The 22112-nt window shown below is 35.5% G+C and overlaps 1 protein-coding gene across 14 annotated transcripts in view; it reads right to left on the reverse strand.

Annotated features, from left to right (window-relative positions):
- Positions 1–9541: 9541 nt before the first annotated feature.
- The window catches only part of CDK19 (cyclin dependent kinase 19), a 192409-nt gene continuing 179838 nt past the window's right edge, over positions 9542–22112 (reverse strand). For 13 of the 14 annotated variants that reach the window (XM_074187354.1, XM_074187352.1, XM_074187360.1 and 10 more), the window contains 4 exons: positions 20353–20450; positions 19474–19552; positions 18468–18740; positions 9542–14003 (listed from right to left, as the gene is read on the reverse strand). In XM_074187354.1, the coding sequence (XP_074043455.1) occupies positions 13872–14003; positions 18468–18740; positions 19474–19552; positions 20353–20450 (582 nt within the window). In that variant the 3' untranslated portion in view covers positions 9542–13871. The remainder of the gene's footprint in view (positions 14004–18467; positions 18741–19473; positions 19553–20352; positions 20451–22112) is intronic. The other variant, XM_074187364.1, reaches the window with a different exon arrangement.

Raw genomic sequence — 22112 nt, forward strand, 5'->3', positions numbered from 1 at the left:
TCAGATTTCTTTATTTAATAAATACCATTGACTCCCTATTACCCCTACAATCAAAGAGAAAATCATCTATGTGACTTTCAAAAGCCTTTTTTGAAATCTAGCCTCTAGCTACCTTTCAAATTTTCTTATTATACTTTATGTACACTGAGATCCAGTGTGTGTTAAAACTGCATCTTGTTATGGTTCCCCTTACCACCCCCTCCACTTCTAGTCACTTCTAGTTTATTAGTAGGCTGTGTAAAGGTTATGCTAGGAAATAGATTGCAAAGGAAACTTTGAAAATCATATCCAACTGTCTTAGAGTTCAATGGAATATAACTTACAATTATATCATATATTAACTAAAATTCATATCCAGGTATTGGTGCCAAATCTGGGGAAGCTAGGTTCTGCTTGCCAAGGTTCTGGTTCTGTGATAGTAAATTTCAGACAAATTTCAGACTTTCACAGCTCCAGACCAGTGAAACATCAATAAGGTGTTGATGATTTTCCCAGGATGACTTTTTCAAGTTTTACAGATAACTTTGAGATGATTTTTATTGTTAACGAATTAAACCCAAGGTGTCACAGATAGGAGTTGGTTTGTTTCAAAATCACCACCACCACCAAAACCTATAAAAATGAAACTCCAAATTCCTGCCCCCTACCCACCCAGTACTCATCCTTCTTCATAGAGCCCAAGCTCCCAATTCTACACAATGTGAGTGATATTCACTGCTCTTTCCCCCTCCCAACTCTCTTCTGCCTTCCTTCACCATTCATTCCCTTCCCTGTCCCCACACCACCATCTGCCACTTTTTTGGGGCTTGTCTCTGTCTTTCTGGGCTTTTTGCCCCCATACCCTCCGTATTTAATTAAAGTGTGATTGCTACCCTGTTTCCCACTGCCAATCAAGGTCTTTCCCGGCGAGTACCCAAAAAAACCAGGCATGCCAGTTCAATTTCATAAATTATCTATTCACAGTGACACTGCCTTCCTTGCTGTTCAACACTCCATCTGCATTTTCCCTGGCTGTCTTCCAAGCCTGGAACATTCTCCCTCTCTTCATTGCTACCTCCTGGATAGCTTCTCTGGCTTCCTTCGAGTCCTGGCTAAATTGCCTTCTTCTACAAGAAGCCTTTCTTGATCCTCCTTAATATATTTGCTCTTCCCTTTGAGATTATCTCCTATTTTTTGGTTTATATCTTATTTGTATGCAATTATTTGCATGTTGTCTTATTGGACAGTTAGTTTCTTGAGAGGAAGGACAGGAATTTTTTAAAATTATTTTTTTAAGACTTTAAAATCTTTATATCTTGATTACTTACCACACTTCCTTTCACAAGATGAATACTTCAAAAAATGCTTGTTAATTTGATTTGTTGACTTGGTTATGTCTATGCAGTAATGAACAAATGTTTTGGAGGACACTAACTAACTGGTGCATCTGGTGCACAGATTCCTTAACATGGGAATTGGTTCTGCTTATTAAACAACATCAAAGCAATAGTTTCAAGCCATATTGCTCCACTTTAATAAGGGACTTTTCCATGGTTATAGAAATTATTTGCCATGAAAACCCTCCCATGAAATTTCTACTGTGCCTCATATTTAATGCCCCCATAAAAAAAAAGGAAAAGGAAAAAAGAAAGATGTGGGGACAAATGCTAGAGCAACAGACAAAAGCTCCTGACTACACAGACTTGAATTTTATATGTCCATGACATACTCCTTATATAAATTTCTGCAAATGGACACAGATCTTCTCACTCAAAGTTTAATACTGCTAACTGTAGCTCAACATAAAGTTGTGGGACTCCTATTATCTAAAGATTTAGTGTGGATTATTTGGGGGGTAGTTATATAAATCACACCTTGGGTCTCCATTTAGTGCATTCACTCACAGACTCTAAAGGAACTATATATCAAATAACAAAAAAAAAATTGATTAGGGTAAAACATAATTCAGAGGGGAAAAATGAAACAGTTCTTCCTCTTAAGGTGTTAACATTCTATCAAGGAAGGAAACATGTACAGAATAAATTTAAGAAAAAATATGTACAGAACAAATATAAAGAAAATACGAAGCAGAAAGAAGGGTAGACATTATCAGGGGAGTTATCTGGAGGTATCAGGAAAGGTCTGGCATTTTCTTTATGGTTGTCTACCAAACAAAGGTTTAGAAAAGAGGGGCAGAATTAATAGCTGATTAACAAAATTTTATCTAAGAATGGATTTGGGATTTCTGTACCAGATAGAAAAAAAAGATGGATTCTTTGCCAGGAACTGAGTTGCTATAATAAGGGCTAGTAAAAATTTCTTTCCCTTGGAGACTTGCAGGTCTGATCAAGAAAGCTTTAAATTAAAAATAGAGGGTGGAAGGGGTGACTAGGTGGTGCAGTGGATAGAGCATCAGCCCTGGAGTCAGGAGTACCTGAGTTTAAATCCGGTCTCAGACACTTAATAATTACCTAGCTGTGTGGTCTTGGGCAAGCCACTTAACCCCATTGCCTTGCAAAAACCTAAAAAAAAAATAAAATAAAGGGTGGAAATAGCATATATATATATATATATATATATATATATATATATATATATATATGTATGTATGTATGTATATGTGTGTGTTTGTGTATGTGTATATTAGAATCATGAGAGTTAAAGTGGAATAGAACCAGAGAGGATCTAGTTAGTCCTGTTAAGCTAGATAAAAGAATAACAGGTATGGCAGGGATGGCCAAGTATTCAACAGGATATAGTAAATGGGGTAGTTATAATATTTATGGACTCAAGTCATATGTACACAGAGCATGGGTATAGCAGAGTTCTCATCACAAGCAGATAAATTCTGGCTCAGTGGAGTCACAAACTTAATAGGAAGTGACTAGAATATGACAATGGAGTTCAAAGGATATAGATTAAATAGAAGAGTAGTGGATTAGCATTATAAATCAGTGAGGAAAACTTACACATTTTTTTAAAAAATTAAGTTGAATTTATTAGATATTTAGAAAAGGAGCTGTATATAGCAAAGACATGTAAATTCAAGTACAGTTCTCATTTCATTTGGTGTTAAAGTTAAAATTTCAGGGCAGCAGAGTGGTACCATAAAGTTAGGCCTGAAGTTAGGGAGACTTCCTGAGTTCATATCTGGTTTTAGACAGTAGCTGTGTGACCCTGGGCAAGTCACTTTACTTTGTTTTTCTCAGTTTCCTAGAGAAGGAAATAGTAAATCAATCTAGTATCTTTGCCAAAAAAAAAAAAAAAAAACCCCAAACAAAACCAAATGTAGGACTGTTTTGAGGGAGGCAGAGCCCTGATGGCAGAGTAACGGCAGGGACTTCCTCAAGTTCTCCCCCAACTATTCCAAATATCTTTAAATAATGATTCTAATCAAATTCTAGAGTGGCAGAACCCACAAAAAGATTGAATGAAACAATTTTCCAGCTTAAGACAACTTGGAAGCTCTGCGGGAAGGGTCTATTACACTGGGGTTGGAAAGAGTCCTCAGTGCAGCCCCTTCACCCCAGACCAATAATCTAGGAACAGACCATAAGGCTCCTGGGTCCCTGGAGGTGCCTGGGTCTATGGCAGTCATAGGGGTTTCCAGACCTCTCAGTCTAGAGATTGCCAAGGACAGTTGAGAAGGGCAGCAGGAAAACTCTGCCACACCAGAGTGAGAGCAGAGTCTAGACCAACACAGACATCAGTGCAAAGCTGTCCCCATGTGACCAGGGAGCAGGTTTGGGGAGTCACTCAGCAAGGAGCCACCCAGCAGCTGCTTCCAAAGTGTTCAGCCCTCAGATGATAAAGGGAGTCAGGGGAGATTGCAGAAGACTCTTTGCTATCCCTGAGGCAGGAATATGTTGCTTTGCCCATATTCAGATACTGATCATAGTCGGGGGTCCCTGTCTCAAGAAAAGGAGCAGAAGAAAACAGAGCTTACTGCCTACAGCAGAGCAGGGACCCTCATCACATTTCTAGGATAGTGAGGAGTGTTTGTGGTCACCCACAAATCAAAACAAAGGATAGGAGATCAGTCATAGCCTTGCATAAAACTTTGGAGGAATTGAGAACTTGCAGTTCCCTGGGGGGGGGGTATCCATGAAACAGTTGCAAAAACCCTCAGAAGCTTAGGACAGTGTTTCTTGTACCCTAGGAGTAGAACCCCACCTTAACAGAGTTAAAATCAAGTCATAGGTTGGGAAAGTGAGCAAACAATAGAAAAAAAACTGACCATAGACCAATTACTTTGGCCCAACAGAGGATCAAAATACACTTCAGAAGAAGATAATGAATCAAAGGTTCTATATCCAAAGCCTCCAATATAAATATGAATTGGTCACAGGTTATAGAAGAACTCAAAAAAATTTTGAAAATCAAGTAAGGGAGGTAGAGGAAAAGGTAGAGAAATGAGAGCGATGTGAGAAAATCATGAAAACCAAGTCAGCAATTGGTGAAGAAAATACAAAAATGTACTAAAGAAAATAACATCTTAAAAACCAGTTTGGGTCAAATGGAAAAAGCAGTCCAAAAGGTCAATGAAGAAAGAATGCCTTAAAAAGCAGAATTGGCCAGATGAAAAAGGAGTTACAAAAGCTATCTGAAAAAATAATTCCTTAAAATGTAGAATGGAGCAAAGAGAAACTGATGATTTTATAAGAAATCAAGAAAGAATAAGACAAAACCAAAAGAATGAAAAACTAGAAGAAAATGTGAACTGTCTCATTGTAAAAGCAACGGACCTGGAAAAAAGATCCAGGAGAGATCATTTAAAAATTATTGGACTATCAAAAACGTCATGACCATTAAAAAAAGAGCCTAGACATCATTTTTCAGGAAATTATCCAGGAAAACTATCCTGATATCCTAGAAGCAGAGGGTAAAAATAGAAATTGAAAGAATCTACTGATCACCTCCAGAGAGATTCCCAAAATGAAAAGTCAGGAATATTAGAGCCAAATTTCAGAACTCCCAAGGCAAGGAAAAAATATTCCAAGCAACCAGAAATAAACAATTTATTTATCATGGAGCTACAGTCAGATTAGCACAAGACTTAGCAGCTTCTACATTAAGGGAGTGTAGGGCTTGGAATATGATATTCCAGAAAGCAAAAGAGTTTGAATTACAACTTAGAATCAACTCTCCAGCAAAACTGAACATAGTCTATCAAGGGAAAAGATGGATATTCAATGAAAAAAGGGGACTTTTTCCTGATGAAATGACCAGAGTTGAACAGAAAGTATGATCTTTAAGTCCAGGACTCAGGTGAAGCATAGAGAGGGTGGACTGAAAGGGCAAATGATGAGGGTTTAATGATGTTGAACTGTTTGTATTCCTGCATGGGAAGATGTTACTGATAACTTATTTGAACTTCCTCATTTATTAGGGCAGTTAGAAGGAGTATAAATAGACAAGGCACAGGAGGGAGTTGAATTTGAAGATATATAATATTTGTTTAAAAAAAAGATGGAGTTAATGGGAGGGGGGAAGAAAGGAATGAACTGGGAGAAAAGGAAAGGAGAGGTAGAATAGGGTAAGTTATTTCACATAAAAGAGGCAAGAAAAAGCTTTTGTAGTGGAGTGGAAGGGGTGAGGGAAAAATGAGTGAACCTTTACTCTCATCAGAGTGGCTCAGAGAGGAAATAACATACACACTCAATTGGTTATAGAAAGCTCTTACCCTAGAGGAAAATAGGAGAGGAAAGGGATGGGATAAAGGGGACAGGGTTAGGGGAGAGGGGGAGTGAAGGAAGGAAAGATTGTGGGAGAGGGTAGTCAGATACAACACACTTTTGAGGAGGGGTAGGGTGAAAAGAGAGAAAGAGAATAGAATAAATGGGGGTGGGGGAATAGGATAAAGGAAAATATAGCTAGCAATAACAACCATGGGGGAAAAATATTGAAATGTTTTTCTGACAGACTTCATTTCTCAAACACAGAGTACTGAGTCAAATTTATATAAGAGCCATTCCCCAATTGATAAATGATCAAGATATGAACAATTTTCAGATGAGGTTATCAATGTAATTTAATTTTCTTTAAATGTTCTATCTCACTATTGATAGGAGAAATGCAGGTTGGAACAATTCTGAGATACTACCTTATACCTATTGGATTGGCTTACAGGACAGAAGAAAATGACAAATGATGGAGATGTAGGGAATTTGAGACATCGATGCAGTTAGTGGAGTTGTGAAATAATTCACAATTTTGTAGACAATTTGGAACTATGTCTAAAAGACTATAAAACAGTATCTACCCTTTGGTCTTGCAGTGCCACTGTTAGGACTATAATCCAGAAGAGATGAAATAAAGAAAGAAAAGAATCTATATAGGGATACTCACAGCAACTCTTTCTGGTGGCAGGGAGCTGAAGATTGAGGGGATACCCTGAGATTGGGAATGGCTGAACAAACTGTGATTTGTGATTGAGATGAAATTCTGTTCTGTTATGGGAAATAAACAGGATGCTCTCAGTAAAGTAATAGCAATTTTGCAGGATGGTCAGCTGTTGAATGGCCTATCTTTTCTCAGCAATGTTGTATGACCCAAGAGAACTCTGAAGGACTTATGATAAAGAATACTATCCATCCCAAAGACAGAGCTCATGGTATCTGAATACAAACCGAAGCATACTTTTTTCCCCAGCTTCATTTTTCTTGAGATTTTTTTTTGTGGGAGGGGGTTGTTTACTTTTACAACATTACTATTGTAATAATGTTTTTCATGGCTACATATTTAACCAAGTAACTTACTTTCTCAATGAGGGAGTGTGGTGGGAGAAGGGGAGAGAATTTAGAACTCAATGTCTTGGAAGTAAATGTTGAAACTTGTTTGTATATATAGTTAGGGGGGGAAATAAATAAAAATTTAATAAATTTTTTTTAAAAAAAGAAACCTCAAATACGGTCATGAAGAGTCAGATAGGGCTGAAAATGATTTAACAATACATCTCCCCATCCCCATCACTCCTACCTCTACAAACACATTCACTCATTCAGATATGGTTCTGAATAGATCAGGAGAGAGCCTTGAAATATAAATCTGGCAAAAAGGCAGTGATAGGGCTTCAGATATCTGCTAATCTTTTTAACTACTATAAGTGGAGCCGCTAATAAATTCCAGACTTGCCTTAATGGTCATTATTTCAATTCTTCAAAAGGTTGAAGATATAATGATGTGAAGTTATTTTGGACCTAATTATGATTAATAATATGCAAGTGATAGGGTCTTGGTAGGAACTAACTGTGCCATCTTGGAGATCATAAAGAAAAAGTATGGAAAAACACCCTAGATCCTGGGAAGTGGATTTCAAAGGGTTGAGATAAAGGCAGTTTAGAGGTATGGAGAAAAGAATGTTGGAACTATAATCAAGAATACTGGAGTTTCCAACCTGCCTCAGACATTTATTAGCTGTGTCACTCTGAGTAGTCATTAAGCCTAAGTTTCTTCATCTACAGAACAGGGATAAAAATAACCAATGTCAGAGTAGTTATAAAGCTCAGAAGAGAAATTTATCTTTTACAAAGTTTAAGACCTTTTAAGTTATTATTCATGGTCATCATCATCATTCATTCCTGGGTCTAAAATTCTATAGAAGTTGTCTGAAGGAATAGTCTCAAGAACAATATTATAACACATAATGAAAAACAATTCTGATGATGAAGAAAATGAGACTTGTCTAAATAGGACCTAAGGAATGCAATGATCAACCTAGACCGAAAAAAACCCAAAACATGAATGGCAAGTGGAAGCAGGGGAAGAAATGATATTGAAAAAATATCTAAAGTATTAAAACTCAGAACTAGTTGAGGTTGGCAATGAATACTAAGACATTAAAAAGAGCTTTTAGAATTAGGTTTTTACCTAGAGCAATATCAAAAGAGGAGTATCCTGCTTGAGGAAGATGGAATAAGAACAAAAGGTGACAGGAAGAAAGAACTATACAACTTTCCCCTATTCTGTCTAATCTATCAAAAATAATGGTCTTGGGGGCGGCTAGGGTGGCGTAGTGGATAAAGCACTGGCCCTGGAGTCTGGAGTACCTGGGTTCAAATCCAGTCTCAGACACTTAATAATTACCTAGCTGTGTGGCCTTGGGCAAGCTACTTAACCCCATTTGCCTTGCAAAAACCTAAAAAAAATGGTCTTTAGACTGGGGGAAAATGGGACAAAAATAGTTAATAATGAGTAAATGAGATGAGAGAATACCTAACTGCTTTCAATAAGTTCAAGTCATGAAGACAGGACAAATAATATTCTTATGAATAAATTCAATTAACAAGACATGTCATGAATACATGTAATTTGACATTAACAGGTGTCTACCCAAACCCTTTTAGACTGTATATTCTCTATTTAAGCCCATTTATAGTTTTAATAAACTAGTCTTTATTTCCTCTTTTCCCTAACTTGCATTGTTTTTTCCCCAAGAAAATGAATGAACTGTCTGAAATATGTATTACTTCTGTCTGAATACTGGAGGCAAAAAATTCTTCAGAATAAAAGAAACAATTCCTCTTACTTGGCAGCTAATAACATATGACTACTATGGGCCTGTGCAGACTCTTCTAATTTTGCTTCATTTTTCCACTTGATTCTGAATGAAAAAATTTAGCAATAAGTGCTACTTGTGTTCAGAAAAGCAATTTTTCTCCTTTGAGAAAGATACTGGTAATTCAACTGGTAACTGGGAATCAATTTAACTAAAATTTATCTTATATTGAAGGCAACTAATCCAAAAAAGCAAATAAGAGCCATATTAAAGGTAGTTTATTTCTTTAACCAAATTGTGATTCACTCTTTCCTACAAATATGCACAGCAAGTTATATGAATGGATAACATGGTTTCAGTGCACACATACATTCTACTAATGGTCTGCTATCAGAATTTTTTTGTTAGCAGTGAGAAGTTGGGCATAACCAGTCATGAACTTTTGCCCATGTGAGTGTGGAAAAGAGATTGTTTGTTTTACAGAGTTTTTAAATATAAAATCAAACATAATTATCAGTGTTGAACACCCATTAAGCACCACATTCCAACTAGCCCAGCAAGAGCCCAGACTTAGGAAAATGAGTAACTAAAATGGAAGTAGAAATGCAATATTTACTGATTTTATACTTGTGGTTCATTTTATCATGTACAGTTCCTTTAATGAAAAAATTTATAAGGTTAACTTTCTTAGTTCCAAGATGCATATTCTTTGAAAAATAGAATACATAAAATAAGAGAAAATCCCTAGTGAAAAGGCCTTTTTACTTACTGGTTTTTTTTTATTTCATATATATATACAAAAACAAGGACATTTTCCAGAGTACACTTAAAAAAACCCTTAATACTATCCTTGAGGTTTTGCAAGCTTGATTTCTGTGGTTTGGGGATATCATAAACATCCTAAACAAAATTACAGATTGCTTCTCTGTGGGAGACCATTTACACCCTCTGCAGTCCCACTGTAATCTTTACAAATTTGCAAGCACACTGATCACATCTCAACTTCCTTTTTTTATTATTATTACAAATGTATATTATTTCAGATTTTAAAAATTCACACAGAAGCAAAGTCAATTAAATTTTATTACAACCAAGAATATAAAATAAATGCAACAAACTCATTTTAGTTTCAACAGTCATTTTGAGAACAATGTCAAGACAACTCAAATGCAGTAAACTCTTAAATCGAAAGTAAGCAAGCGGCTCTTCCTGCACTCCATCAGAAGGTGTACAGCTGTCTGTTGCTACCACATGACTAGGGCAGCAAATCTTTGTGGCAGCATGAAAAGCATATATAGTACTCCATGTAATAATTAGAAAATGAAGAACACGTGCATGTAATTATTGAAAGAGGAAACAGACAGGCACACTTTCACAAATAGGAAACATGGGAAAATACAAACTAGAGCAATTTGGAAAGTATATACTACATGACATATATAAAAAGTTATTTAAATTGCTATTAAAAAGGACATCTTCAGTCCACATTTTGTGTAATACTTTTAGTGTCTACACAGACAGATCTTTAAAAAAATTAAATAGTATTAATTTACTAAATATTTAAGAGATAACAGTGCATTAAGGATCTTTTTTTCATATAGTAATACATATCACTCCTTTGTAGTGATATCATAAAAGAGTATGTATGGCCTTATGTACAATACATTGGTTTTTTTTTTTAATCCTACAACAATTATCTTTGCTTAATGATATTTGTGGACCATTCCTGAAGCTTATAAAGGGAACCTATAAGCTGCTATGTTTTTTATAAAATGTTTCATGTATTTGAATACTTCAAGACTCTTTTCTGAATGCTATTTCTGAACCCTCACCCATCAAGAAGATAGTATTGCAGATATAGGTGCAGGTAGAATGTTATTTTCATAAAATTTCTCCTTCATTGTAGTTTTTTTTTTTTTTTTGGCTACATACATTTACTCAAAGTAGACAGTAACTAATCCGATTCCCCTTTCTGTCATTTTTTTAAACTCCTTCAACGAACAGTATCACTTCTTTATAGGGAGTGATCTGTTGTTTTACTAAAGGAACCAGGCCATAAACAAATAAATAAGCAAATGTCACTTCCTATGTTAACTGCAAAGTGTGAAATGCTTTCGTGAGGGCAAAGAGAAGGTATGCAGAAGGCCAAAATTCCAAGTACTAAATCATTTTTCAAAAATCACACAAGTACAAAAATATATACTAGTCCTTGGTTTTTGCAAGTTACTGCATTATCTTTTATTTTTACAAAGGTAATTCCAATCTCATTATATCAGCCCTGACATAAGGAAGTCTAATCTTTATTCATATACCTCAGAATTCTGGAACACCTTTCTTCTAGATATACATTCATCTCACTGTAAAACCAGAGAGAAAGCTGTTCTAAAATGATTTGCAATAGGAATGGCAGCTAACACGCCAAAAAACAATGTCTATTTTTACTTAGTTTATTGTTTTAACTTTAAGTACCCTGATTTGGGTGTCTCCATACACTATACCCTTAAGCATACAGAGAATAAACTACCTTATTTTCGGATGAAGTTTATGTTCATTTGGGCATAGGAAAATTCAAATATAAAAATGCAGTGTTTTCAAATTCTCCCTTTGGAAATGAAATGAAAAAATTAAAACAAAACTAAAATTGCTCTAAAACAAGGTGAGAATGAGTTTTGAAGGGGCAAGATCAGAAGAGGAGGCCAAAAAATAGTTATAGAAAAAAAGTTAATTAACAGAGTGCGTGCGTGTGCGTGTGTGTGTGTGTACAGTCTGACAAATGAAAAATCTAAGAGAGAAAATTCAGTAGCAGCCCCCAAAACTCATGACATACATACATAAAACTGTGAAATGTTTGCAAATGCCCCAAGGACTAAAGAGCATGACAGTTTGGCCTCTGTTTCATTTGCTCTTTCTTGTTCTATCTCCTCTGATCCTTTAAGACAGGAGCATGTTCCTTCTAATTTCCTAAAGCACTTAGTTTAGCTTGGGCCATAATAGACACTAGTGGATTATTGAAAGACCTTTGGTAGCATTCCAAATACACTTTAATTTCTTTCATTGTATTTAATTTGGTGCTTTCTCTCTACTGAAATTGGATCCACGATGGAACCTCTCACCCAGAACACTGCTTGCTGGAACCAGAACCCATCTGGGTTGCGACCACACTGTCAACCTCCCTCCCTCTGAGGCAGCCACACAAGGTACGGCCCTCTCCACCCCAAGGACACCTTTGCATTATTTCCCCCACTAGTATGGAATCCCCTTTAGGACCTGGACCAGAGTTCTGCATCTTGCAAGGTGTCTAGCCCAACACCAGCACATAGTACTGCTCGATGACGATTTAGCTGACTGTTTGATATTGTGATTCAGTGTATATGATAAACTGAGAACACTGGCATAACTACAATGATTTAATTCAACATGCGCTTACGGAATAGCTACTATGTGCAAGGCACTGTTCTAGACACTGGCTATTAGCTGCTTTCTCACAAAGAGAATGAAAGGGAAGAAAAAAACAAACAATTATGGAGAACAGAAAAATGCTTTGAGGGCAGCCTGTGGCCTGGTCTATAATTAGTCTTCAAAGGTTTTTTTTATAAAGGATTAATTATGAATTATAAACATTATGCTGAGAGAAGTAAGGCCCTCTGCAGGCCATAACAACAAGTCATTAGTGCAAAATGTATACTGGATTCTATCTAAAGTCTTATTTTACTTGAGTCTGGACCCAGATTATCAAAACCAGATAGATGAGTTCACAAATAGTAAAAAATTGTATATAGTAATCAATGTTACTTCTAATTCTGGAAAAAATTTGTGAATAAGGCTGGTGTCACTTCCACGATTAAAAGCATTCTGAAGAACCCAGATACTTTCCCTTTTATACTGTGAAAACAGTTGCCAATTTTTATATTACTTTATAAACACTAAAAAAAAATACGTTCCCCAAATCATTACTTTCCTGATGAGCAGGGGCTCCTACAATTAGACAATGATGGAAACTTTAGTCTCTGATCTGAGGAATGGTAACTGGAATATTCATGATAGCTATTATAGTCTTACATTTATTTGCCTATGGATTTTAGGCACACTCATAAAGTTTTCTCCAAGGGGCAAAAGAAATATTTCAGTGCAATGTAAAGCCTCTTAATAGAAAGTTGCATCAACAATAGCAATATTATGTATACATAATACTTGTCTTAAACATGAAAAAATCTAGATGGTTTAACATGCTTCTGAAATAGTTACTTTATATCTAATGCAAAAATGAATGGAACTCCTCAAATTTGTATTTTAAAAGATTAACTTGTAAGCTTCCATTTGATTATTTAAGCTATTTATGCAAGCTGGTCAAAACTGAAGAAATGGATAAATCTTTAGAGAAGCCAACTCTATATACAATATGCATGAAAAATGTTTCCTTTGAAAGGTTAGGTAATACACCCTTTAATCAACATTCACTCCTTTCTAATAAAATTCTAATATAGTTAAAATGTTTTTCTTGCTGGCTGGTGTGAATGAGCAGAGGACTACATTCCACCAAAATTCTGAAACCTTTATTAAGGTGGTCTTAGCTATATTAAAAGATGCCCTAAAAATAGTTTAAAATAATGAAACTTAATTATTGAAATCTATGTGGAACCAGACAATGATTCTAAAAATGGTGCTCCATATTATGAATGATTAACATATCAATCACAATCCCTTAATTGCTATTCAGTTCACTAGCATGAAGCATATTAACTGCAAGGACCTAGAATTTTTTCTGTTGTGGGTTCTCCCCTCCCCCCATAACATACTTTTCCCTGGAAAACTAGACTAATAAAAACAATCAGTAAATACTCTGGAATAGTTAAAATGTTCTGTTCATGACAATCCATGAGTAAAACAGTAACATCCTGTGAAAACAACGCAGTGCTTTAAAAAGGTGCATTTTACCTGTGTTGCTGAACCAATTTGCTTAGTATAAAACTATATACAGCTGAAATTCCAATCTAAAACATTAAAATTCTATTAAAGAGCTTTGAAAAGATCAAATCATGACAATTGCTACAGCATGAGAAAGGTGCACCGGAATCCTTCAAAACAATGCTGAAGGTTAGAAAAGTTAAGTGCTGGGTTTAGATCAGACATTTTATCAGAGTAACCACAATGGAACACATGCAGGGGAAAGGAGCTGGGAAACTTCACAAAGACCTTCTTTAAACTAATTAAGAAGGATGATAAGTCCACCGCAAAACTTTCAGTCAATAAGGTTCTTCTCATACACTGAGGAATCTTAATCCTCTATCTGTATCACAGTTTGCATTTTTGGTTCTTCTCACTGTGACCTTCATTTTGCTGGAGCCTTTGACTTTTGGTTCATTCATTTCATATTGAGGGGAGTCTGCTGGGCTCCTCAGTACCGGTGAGTCGGATGAGCCTGATGGTACTGGGAACTCTGCTGAGATGATGTGGAATAGCCCATGGTACTCTGGGACTGAGACGATCCCTGAACATTGCTTTGGTAACTCAGGCGTGAACTGGAATGCTATGAAAAGTACAAGACAAGTAGTCATCAGAGGAACTGCATAGTCACAATGGTAATTATAATGACAATGGGAGAAAGCAACAAGAGAGGGTGAGACAAAGAACACTTTTTCATCATTAAACTTTGGTTTCATGGGGAAAGTAAAATAAAGTAGTTCTTAGAAGACTATATATATAAAATCTTTTTTAGAACTATTTTATTTGTTATTTGTATGTATGTATATATCAGGTATACAAAGTTTATATCAATACATAATATGTAGTTATATGTATATACATGCTTGTTATATGTATGTATGTGTGTATCGGGTATATAAAGTTTAAATCACTACATAATATGTAGTCATATTGAATACAACATGGTTTTATTTTTTAATATCTTATAATACTATCCTTTCTGGCTGGAAAAAATTTTAAAAAGGAAAAAAAATAACCTCTGATAAAGAACAGATGAGGGTTTGGTGGTGTAAATGACTATAGGAAAGAAGGCATTACTGATTCCAAGGAGTCCTTGGGATGATTTGTTATATGAAACTTGAAAGTAAAATATTGTGGCAAGAAAAATTTTAACTTGGGAGTTTAAAAATGTAGAAGACCTTTGAGGCATCAGTGACGGAAGAAAGAGAAAATAGAGGTAAAGAGGTCCTCTTATTAGTGTTCAGCAATAGTGGCAAACTTGATTTGCAACATAGGAACCAAAAACAACAGTTCAATAAAATAATATGTGAAAATGTGTCCTGCTTTTCAATTATATAACTGTAATAATTTATGATGTGGGAAAGTATTTTTAGCAACTTTGAAATTCTTAACTATACTATTTCACTCTGCAATTTATTATAAAGTGTATTTAATTATTTCCATTCATAAAACATTGACAATTTATGTTGGTAGGTGACTTAGCAGCATATAAGACTCCAATATGTTCCTCTATGTTCTAAAGGCAAGAATTTCAAGGATACCTTCTAGATAAATAAATGTCAGTTTCTGGTTCACAAGCACTGATGGTACTAGACTGTAACTCATTGCAGAGGCATTCCGAAAGTTTCACTCACAGTACAACTACTGGCACTGAACAAAAATAAAGATACAGACCCCCTGGCAAAAGATAAGTGTAGGCACTGACTTTTGTATTATAAGGGAAAAAATTAATCAATTATATAAAATCAGGATCATGAAATTCACAATCATTTGAAACAGAAATAGAAAGAGAACTGAGCTTAGTCACAAGACCTGAATTCAAGTTCCAGATCCAGTACTTCTTAATAATGTAACTATGCACAAAACCTTGGGCTCTTTTTTTTCTTATCTTCTGTTTTAAAAAAATTTCCAGGGGTGGCTAGGTGGCACAATGGATAGAGCACCAGCCCTGGAGTCAGGAGTACCTGAGTTCAAATCTGGCCTCAGACACTTAATAATTACCTAGCTGTGTGACCTTGGTCAAGCCACTTAACCCCATTGCCTTGCAAAAATAAAAAATTAAAAAATTAAAATATTTCCTTCTTGCTCTGAAAAATCTATTAGTCCATGAAATTAACATATCTAATTCAAGTCACATTACATAGACTTTCTGTTCAGTTCAGGCTAGAATTTAAGATCTTCTAATTCTAGTACAGTGGTCCATGAAAAACTATTAATCATAGTATTTGCGAAAGATAGCCATTAACGTTAAATTTGCTATGTAATATGGTACTGCTAATGATAAATTTCAAGACTACGTGTGATGATAAATTCTTGAAAAGGTTAAAATGACAAAACATAGAAACAGAATTACCATAAGATTAGTATCAAACAATTAATAAGTTATAATTATTGTATAAATTTAGAGAGAATTTCTGGGTTAATATATTAGACATGGCAAAACATATCTTTGGTATTATGTTAAGAAAAGATTCTGTAATGCAATAAGAGAGCAAATTGTATGGGATGGGAAATAAATAATGCCTCAAAGAATGTATTTTCCTTTAAATTGTAATAAAAGAAACAGTATAAGGATTATCAACTACACACAAACATTACAGTAAAGGTTTTCATTTTATCAGATTGTGTGGTAATTCCATTCTCACTCTCATAATTTAACTGCTTAACTAAACAAAGAAATGGCAGCAAATTCATGAAGATGGTCCAATATATAATTTAAGTTTGAAGTTCTTTTATTAAGAACAAAAAAGACAAAGCAAAAAAAAAAGTCAAGCTAAATTTACATAACATAAATACAGGCTATGGAAGATTTTTAGCCTGACTACTGAAATAAGCCAATTGTTTTTAGTGAATCAAATCTGAAGTTTTCATTAGTTTAACTGTTACAAGAAATACAGTCTTGTATACACTGAATTTTTGCAGTTTTCAGTGAAGATCACTAGGGGAAAAGAAAGAGGTGTGTTGAAATGTTCAAACTGAAAAGTCAAAAAAGGAAGGAAGTCATTTATGATGTCTTTCCAGACTGGTGTTCTTCCCTGCTTCATATCAATCTCTCTCTTATCTCCTATCTGATAATCTTTGCTTCTACAGAAAGGAACTTCTCTTACTTCCAGTTTCTTTAAGTCCTACCGTTTCTCTTTTTTTCTGGGGTTTTGTGCTCTTTAATCATTTTTTTTTTCCGTTTTCTTGGGTTCCTTTATGTTCTATCTTTCTTTTCTTTTATCTTAATGCTACTCTGAAAAGCTTTTATAAAGCATAACTACCAATTCTCCTCTTGGTTTTTCTTACTCCAACCTCACATTTTTTTCACCCTATTTCTTTCCCTTAGTTTCTTAATGGTTATAAATATATTATATAATACTATATATACTGTAGATAATAATATATAGTATGTTATAATATATTATATACTTCTAATCTCAAAAAGTATACTTCCAAACTCAAAAAAAAGGGAAAAATCCATTCACATTATTTTAGCCAAAATAAAGATGTCGTTTTTTTCCTTCCTGTGTCTTAGCTGTTTGTCTAGGTTACTGTCTGATCAAAAGTGTCTAGGCAGCCCCCAAACAGTCAAAGGAATATTTTGTCTCACTCCCTGCTGATAAATAAAAAGATTCAAACCTTAACTGATAATTAAGTCATGGTACTCTTGAAATTATAGAGGGGCAGCACTAGCCCTGGAGTCAGGAGGACCTGAGTTCAAATCCAGCCTTAGATACTTATTATTACCTGGCTGTGTGACCTTGGACAAGTCACTTAACCCCATTGCCTTAAATATTTTTTTTAAAAAGGAAAAAAAGAAATTATACTGAATATGGTAATACAAACCTTCATTTCCATGTTAAAAAGTGTGTCCAAATACTGGAGACACTTGATATACAGGTTGTACAGTCCTCATTAATAAATACTTCATGCTTTACAAAAGGAACACTAATGCATTGTTGGTGAAGGTGTGAATGAATAAAACCATTCTAGGAACCAATTTGGAACCATGCAAGTGAAGTAAAGTCGAAATACCCATAATTCTTTTCTTTTTGATTTTTGCAAGGCAATAAGGTTAAGTGACTTGCCCAAGGTCTCACATACAAGAAAGTATATAGTGTCTGAGGGCTGGATTTGAACTCAAAATCTCCTGACTCCAGGGTTGGTGCTCTATTAACTGTGCCCTAGCTGACCCACCCATAATTCTTTGATTCAAGAGACTCCTTATTCCAAGGAAGTTACTGGCAAAAAGAAAAGTCAAAATATTTATAGCAACATTTTTAGAAAAGAATGAGAAAATAGCTGCCCATAGATTGGGGAATAGATAAACAATTTGTGATACATGAATGTAATAGAATATTATTCTGCTGCAAGAAATGATGAATAAATATGATGAATAAAGAAAAGCATGGAATGAATCATATGAACTAATGTAAAGTGAGAAGCATAAAGTAAGCAGAGCTAGAAAGATAATATATACAATGACTACATCAAGGAGTATATTGGAAATGGAAGGAGGGGAAAGTCATGGATGAAAAACATTGCATATATAACATAATTTTTTTGATGTATTAGATCATTTAAAAAATTGATTCAAGTTTAATAATCAAAGGCACTGTGCACCCCCTTTTTTCCTGCCCAAGCAGCAGCAGAGAAAGTGTGGGGACAGGGGGAGAGGGGTTGCTAAGGTGGATCACCTCCAGCAGCGAGGACGACTATTCCAAGTGATTTTTTTAAACTACAAAAGGGACCCTAGGGATAAGCGATGGTAGCCCACTCCCACACCTATTTTTATGACTTTTTTATGTAATATATTTCTATGTCCCCAGAAGGAGAGGCATCATCCTGAAGGGGTGGAGGCCCACTGATTAATGATTTTTCTACTTAGAAAATTCTTCAAGGAATGATTGTATGGAAGGGGAAAGGGAAGACATATGGGGCAAATCTATGTTATATATAAAATAAAATTTAACAACAAAAATCAATTAAAAATCTCTAAAACGATCCATGATTAACATTTTGATCATTCTACACACTATATAATTGGCAAAAGGTCTGAAAATACCTGATATTCAGAAGGCATGACAGGCCCGCCTGAGTTAGTGCCTGAAGGCCCTAGCCGAGGCTTCTTATTTGGAGGCACTGGATTAAGGCCAGAGTCCTGGCTGTGCTGGAGCCCCGCCCCAGTGCCTCCGCCTCCAGCTCCTGTGCCCGCTGCTGTCCCATTTGTCTGAGTGCTATTTTGTTGTTGCTGCTGCTGCTGCTGTGGTGGTGGCGGCGCTGCCTGCTGGGGCTGCTGAGGTGCTGTTTGTTGCTGATGTTGATTCTGCTGCTGATTCTTTAAGAAATTCAAAAGGCAGAATATGAAATGAGTATGATTATCCTCTTTGTTAGAGGAGTATTCAAATGCTATTCTCCTTTGTCAGATTTAATGGGAATATTTGAAGAATAGCGGAATTAAATGGGATTTGTAGGTAACTCAAAATATTACCCAAAAGGGATCTATTTAGACTATAGCAAAAATCTATTAAGGGAAATTGGGCATGTTCCACTGGTAAGCAGCACTACTCCAAAGTAGGTGACGCTATGAAATTAATCCAACTAAAAATAGCTACACAGTCTTTTCCATCTTTACCTTGGAAGCATTGAAGGAGACAAAAGCAAAGAAGGAACAGGATGAGAACTGCTTAGAAAAGGTAGTTTAAAAGAAGATAGTAATATCAGAAAATAAATCACACACAAATGCAGGCAATAATAATTAGCTATAATCAAACATAATATCATTAGTTATAAGTAATAATGATGACAATTAATAGTCATGAGCCTGTAAGTTTGTTTATTGTATTTTGGATTTGTGGCTATATCTTACAGAACCCAGACCTCCCTGGAAAATTAAGGAAATGTATTCCAATATAGTTAACTGAAATTAATAATTGTACCTCCCTAGGCATAATAAACACTTCCTCTTCATTTATTATTTGTCTGGAGAAAGTTGTTGGGAGTAGAGGGTGGGGGGAGACAACAAAAGAGGGGAACTTTTAAAAAAGGACTTTATACCCTGTAATTTGTACCTTGTCTCCTTTTTCTTCAGGTTCATCCTCATTAAGAAATTCTCGTTTGGGATATGGAATCTGACAGCCAGCAAATACACTGGAAAACATCATAAAACAGGTGATCATACATTATTTCTCAAAACTATACATCTTTAAATCTTCTGACTATAATATCATGTAGTTGTTAACCTTTCCCACATTGCTATCCATATCTGTTGAATAATTTGCTAATATGATCTTACCATCCATATAAACAAAAATACAAGGACAATTACTTATATGTATTTTAGTATTGAGTTGCCATCTCTGACCTCAACCTTATCACAGTGAAAATATTTTTATTTTTAACAGCTAAAGTTGAATACAAATTTGCCTGAGCAGAGTAAATTTCTCTCTGAGGGATATTTGTTCTATTTCTGAACAAATCATAAAATGGATTCAATGGGTATGACAAAAGCGATGATGAATATCACTCTTTAAGATGGGAGGAAATGTGGCTTGGATTGAGCATGCAGCACAAGTTTCTTCTATATTCCTTTGCCAGTTTATTAGCTCCTGGAAAAGCTGAGGGAACCACAAGAGACTACTTGCCTCTTTTTAGTTGCCATCCCAACTATAAAACTTGAATACTCCATCCCAGTTACTTGTTGACATTTTTCCTCAATCTAAATTTGCCCTGGCTTACAACTTAATGAAATTTGTGTTGCTTTTTTCAGGGGTATGGAAAGGAGTCCAGAATCTCAAATTCTTTTTCTCTATCAATGTCTCTCTCTAGGCATACTTAGGAGAAAATCCATTGTTCTTAAGCACAAATTCTTTTTTTAAAATGTCACCACTGTTTTCAGGTTTTAACAATGCATACAAAGAAGGCAGAAAGATGTGGGGTAAGATACGTACTCTGACGTAGGCAGGGGGTCCTCTTGGAAATAGGGATCCTGTAAAGCTTGTTCTGAGGTTATTCTCTTTGTAGGATCCATAGTAAGAAGTTTCTGAAGCTACAGGGGCATGAGAGGAAGAGAAAATTTATAAAATGAATATATTAAATCTGGCTTTTATCCTAAGGGGTATGGTGTATCTCTGTGTGTGTGTGTGTGTGTGTGTGTGTGTGTGTGTGTGTGTGGTTTTTGTTTTTTTAAAAAAAGGCATACTTTGGTTCATTTCTTCATGAGGATTCCCTTACTTATATAACTTGGGTTATTTAATTGGCAGAAATCATCAGCTAGAGGACTTTATGCCATTTCCTCTTGATGGCAGTTAGTAGAAATGAATTCAGAATGGGAAGAAAAAATATTTCTTTATCAAAATAGGTTGCATAGTAGAGGGGAAAAAAAAGAAAAGGGAATTTGAAGTCAAAGATTCAAATTTATTCTCTAATATTTACTATCTGTATGACTTTGGGTTAAATTACTTAAGCTTTCTAGGCCCCAATTTCATGTCAAATAAAGTGGGCAGCTCTAGGTGGCACAATGGATAGAGAGCTGGGTCTGGAAGCAGAAAGACTTAAATTCAAATCTTCCTTGGGATATATAGCTGTGTGACCCTGGGCAAGTGTCACTTCACTGTTTGCCTTGTTTCCTCATCTGTAAAATGAGCTGGAGAAGGAAGTGGCAAACTATTCCAGTGCCTTTATCAAGAAAACCCCAAACAGAATCACAAAGAGTAAGCCATAACTGACAAGATTAAATAAAAACAACAAAATAATAGTGGTTGGACCAGATGACCCTGGAGGTCTCTTAGAGCTCTCAATCTATGCTTTGTTCCAGACACTGAATTTCTATGTATCAATGTTATAGAAAAGGCTTGTGAATAAATTAATTAAATTTAAACATTATTTACTGAGGACATACTTCACACACACACACACACACACACATATTAATAGGATATGATGTTATACATTCAGGGAGTAAAAGGAAGAATTCAGCTGCTGTTTTGACTGAGCTTAAGTTTAAGATAGATGAGGAGTTTAGGGATTAGAGAAGGTTCATTGAGGAAGCCTCTCCTGAGAAGAAATGAGAAATGAACGTGAAATAAGCAGGAAATCAAGCCTGAATCCAGACAGCCAGTAGGAAATGGAAGACAGGAATGAAGTATGAAAATCTTGTTTTAATTCATGGTGAATGGAAGGATCACCAATGCAATCGATATGCAAGAAAGTCAAGAGAAGGTGTCAGTGGAGTTTGAGGAATGGCAGAATTATCTAAGAGGTAGATAGAAGTGCTATCAGGATATAGACCCAAGCTAGACAGAGATATGGGGCAGGCATCTGCACTGTGTTAAAAGTTTGTGTCACAGAGATCAATAATGCCACCAGTGGAAAGTACAGGAAGAGAAGAGAAATGGGCTGGAAACAGAGCTTTGCCTTAACTAAGAAGTAGAAGGAGGAAGAAGAGTCAATGGAGGAGAAAGAAAATGAATGTTAAAAATAGTTACCACTTTTGTTCTCTAGTTACTCTCATCTCTTCTCACCTCTAGGGCTGAAAATAGTCCCTTAATCACTCTCCCTGCCTCAAGTCTTTTCCCTCTTCAATCTATGCTTCATACCACTATCAAAGTGTTATTTACAAACATAGGCCTTACTGTATCATGGCCTTGCTCAATATACCCAAGTGGATGCCAATTACCTTGGGAATCAAATATCCCTGTGTTCAGTATTT

This window comes from Macrotis lagotis, chromosome 5 (assembly GCF_037893015.1).
Source record: "Macrotis lagotis isolate mMagLag1 chromosome 5, bilby.v1.9.chrom.fasta, whole genome shotgun sequence".
Lineage (NCBI taxonomy): Eukaryota > Metazoa > Chordata > Mammalia > Peramelemorphia > Peramelidae > Macrotis > Macrotis lagotis.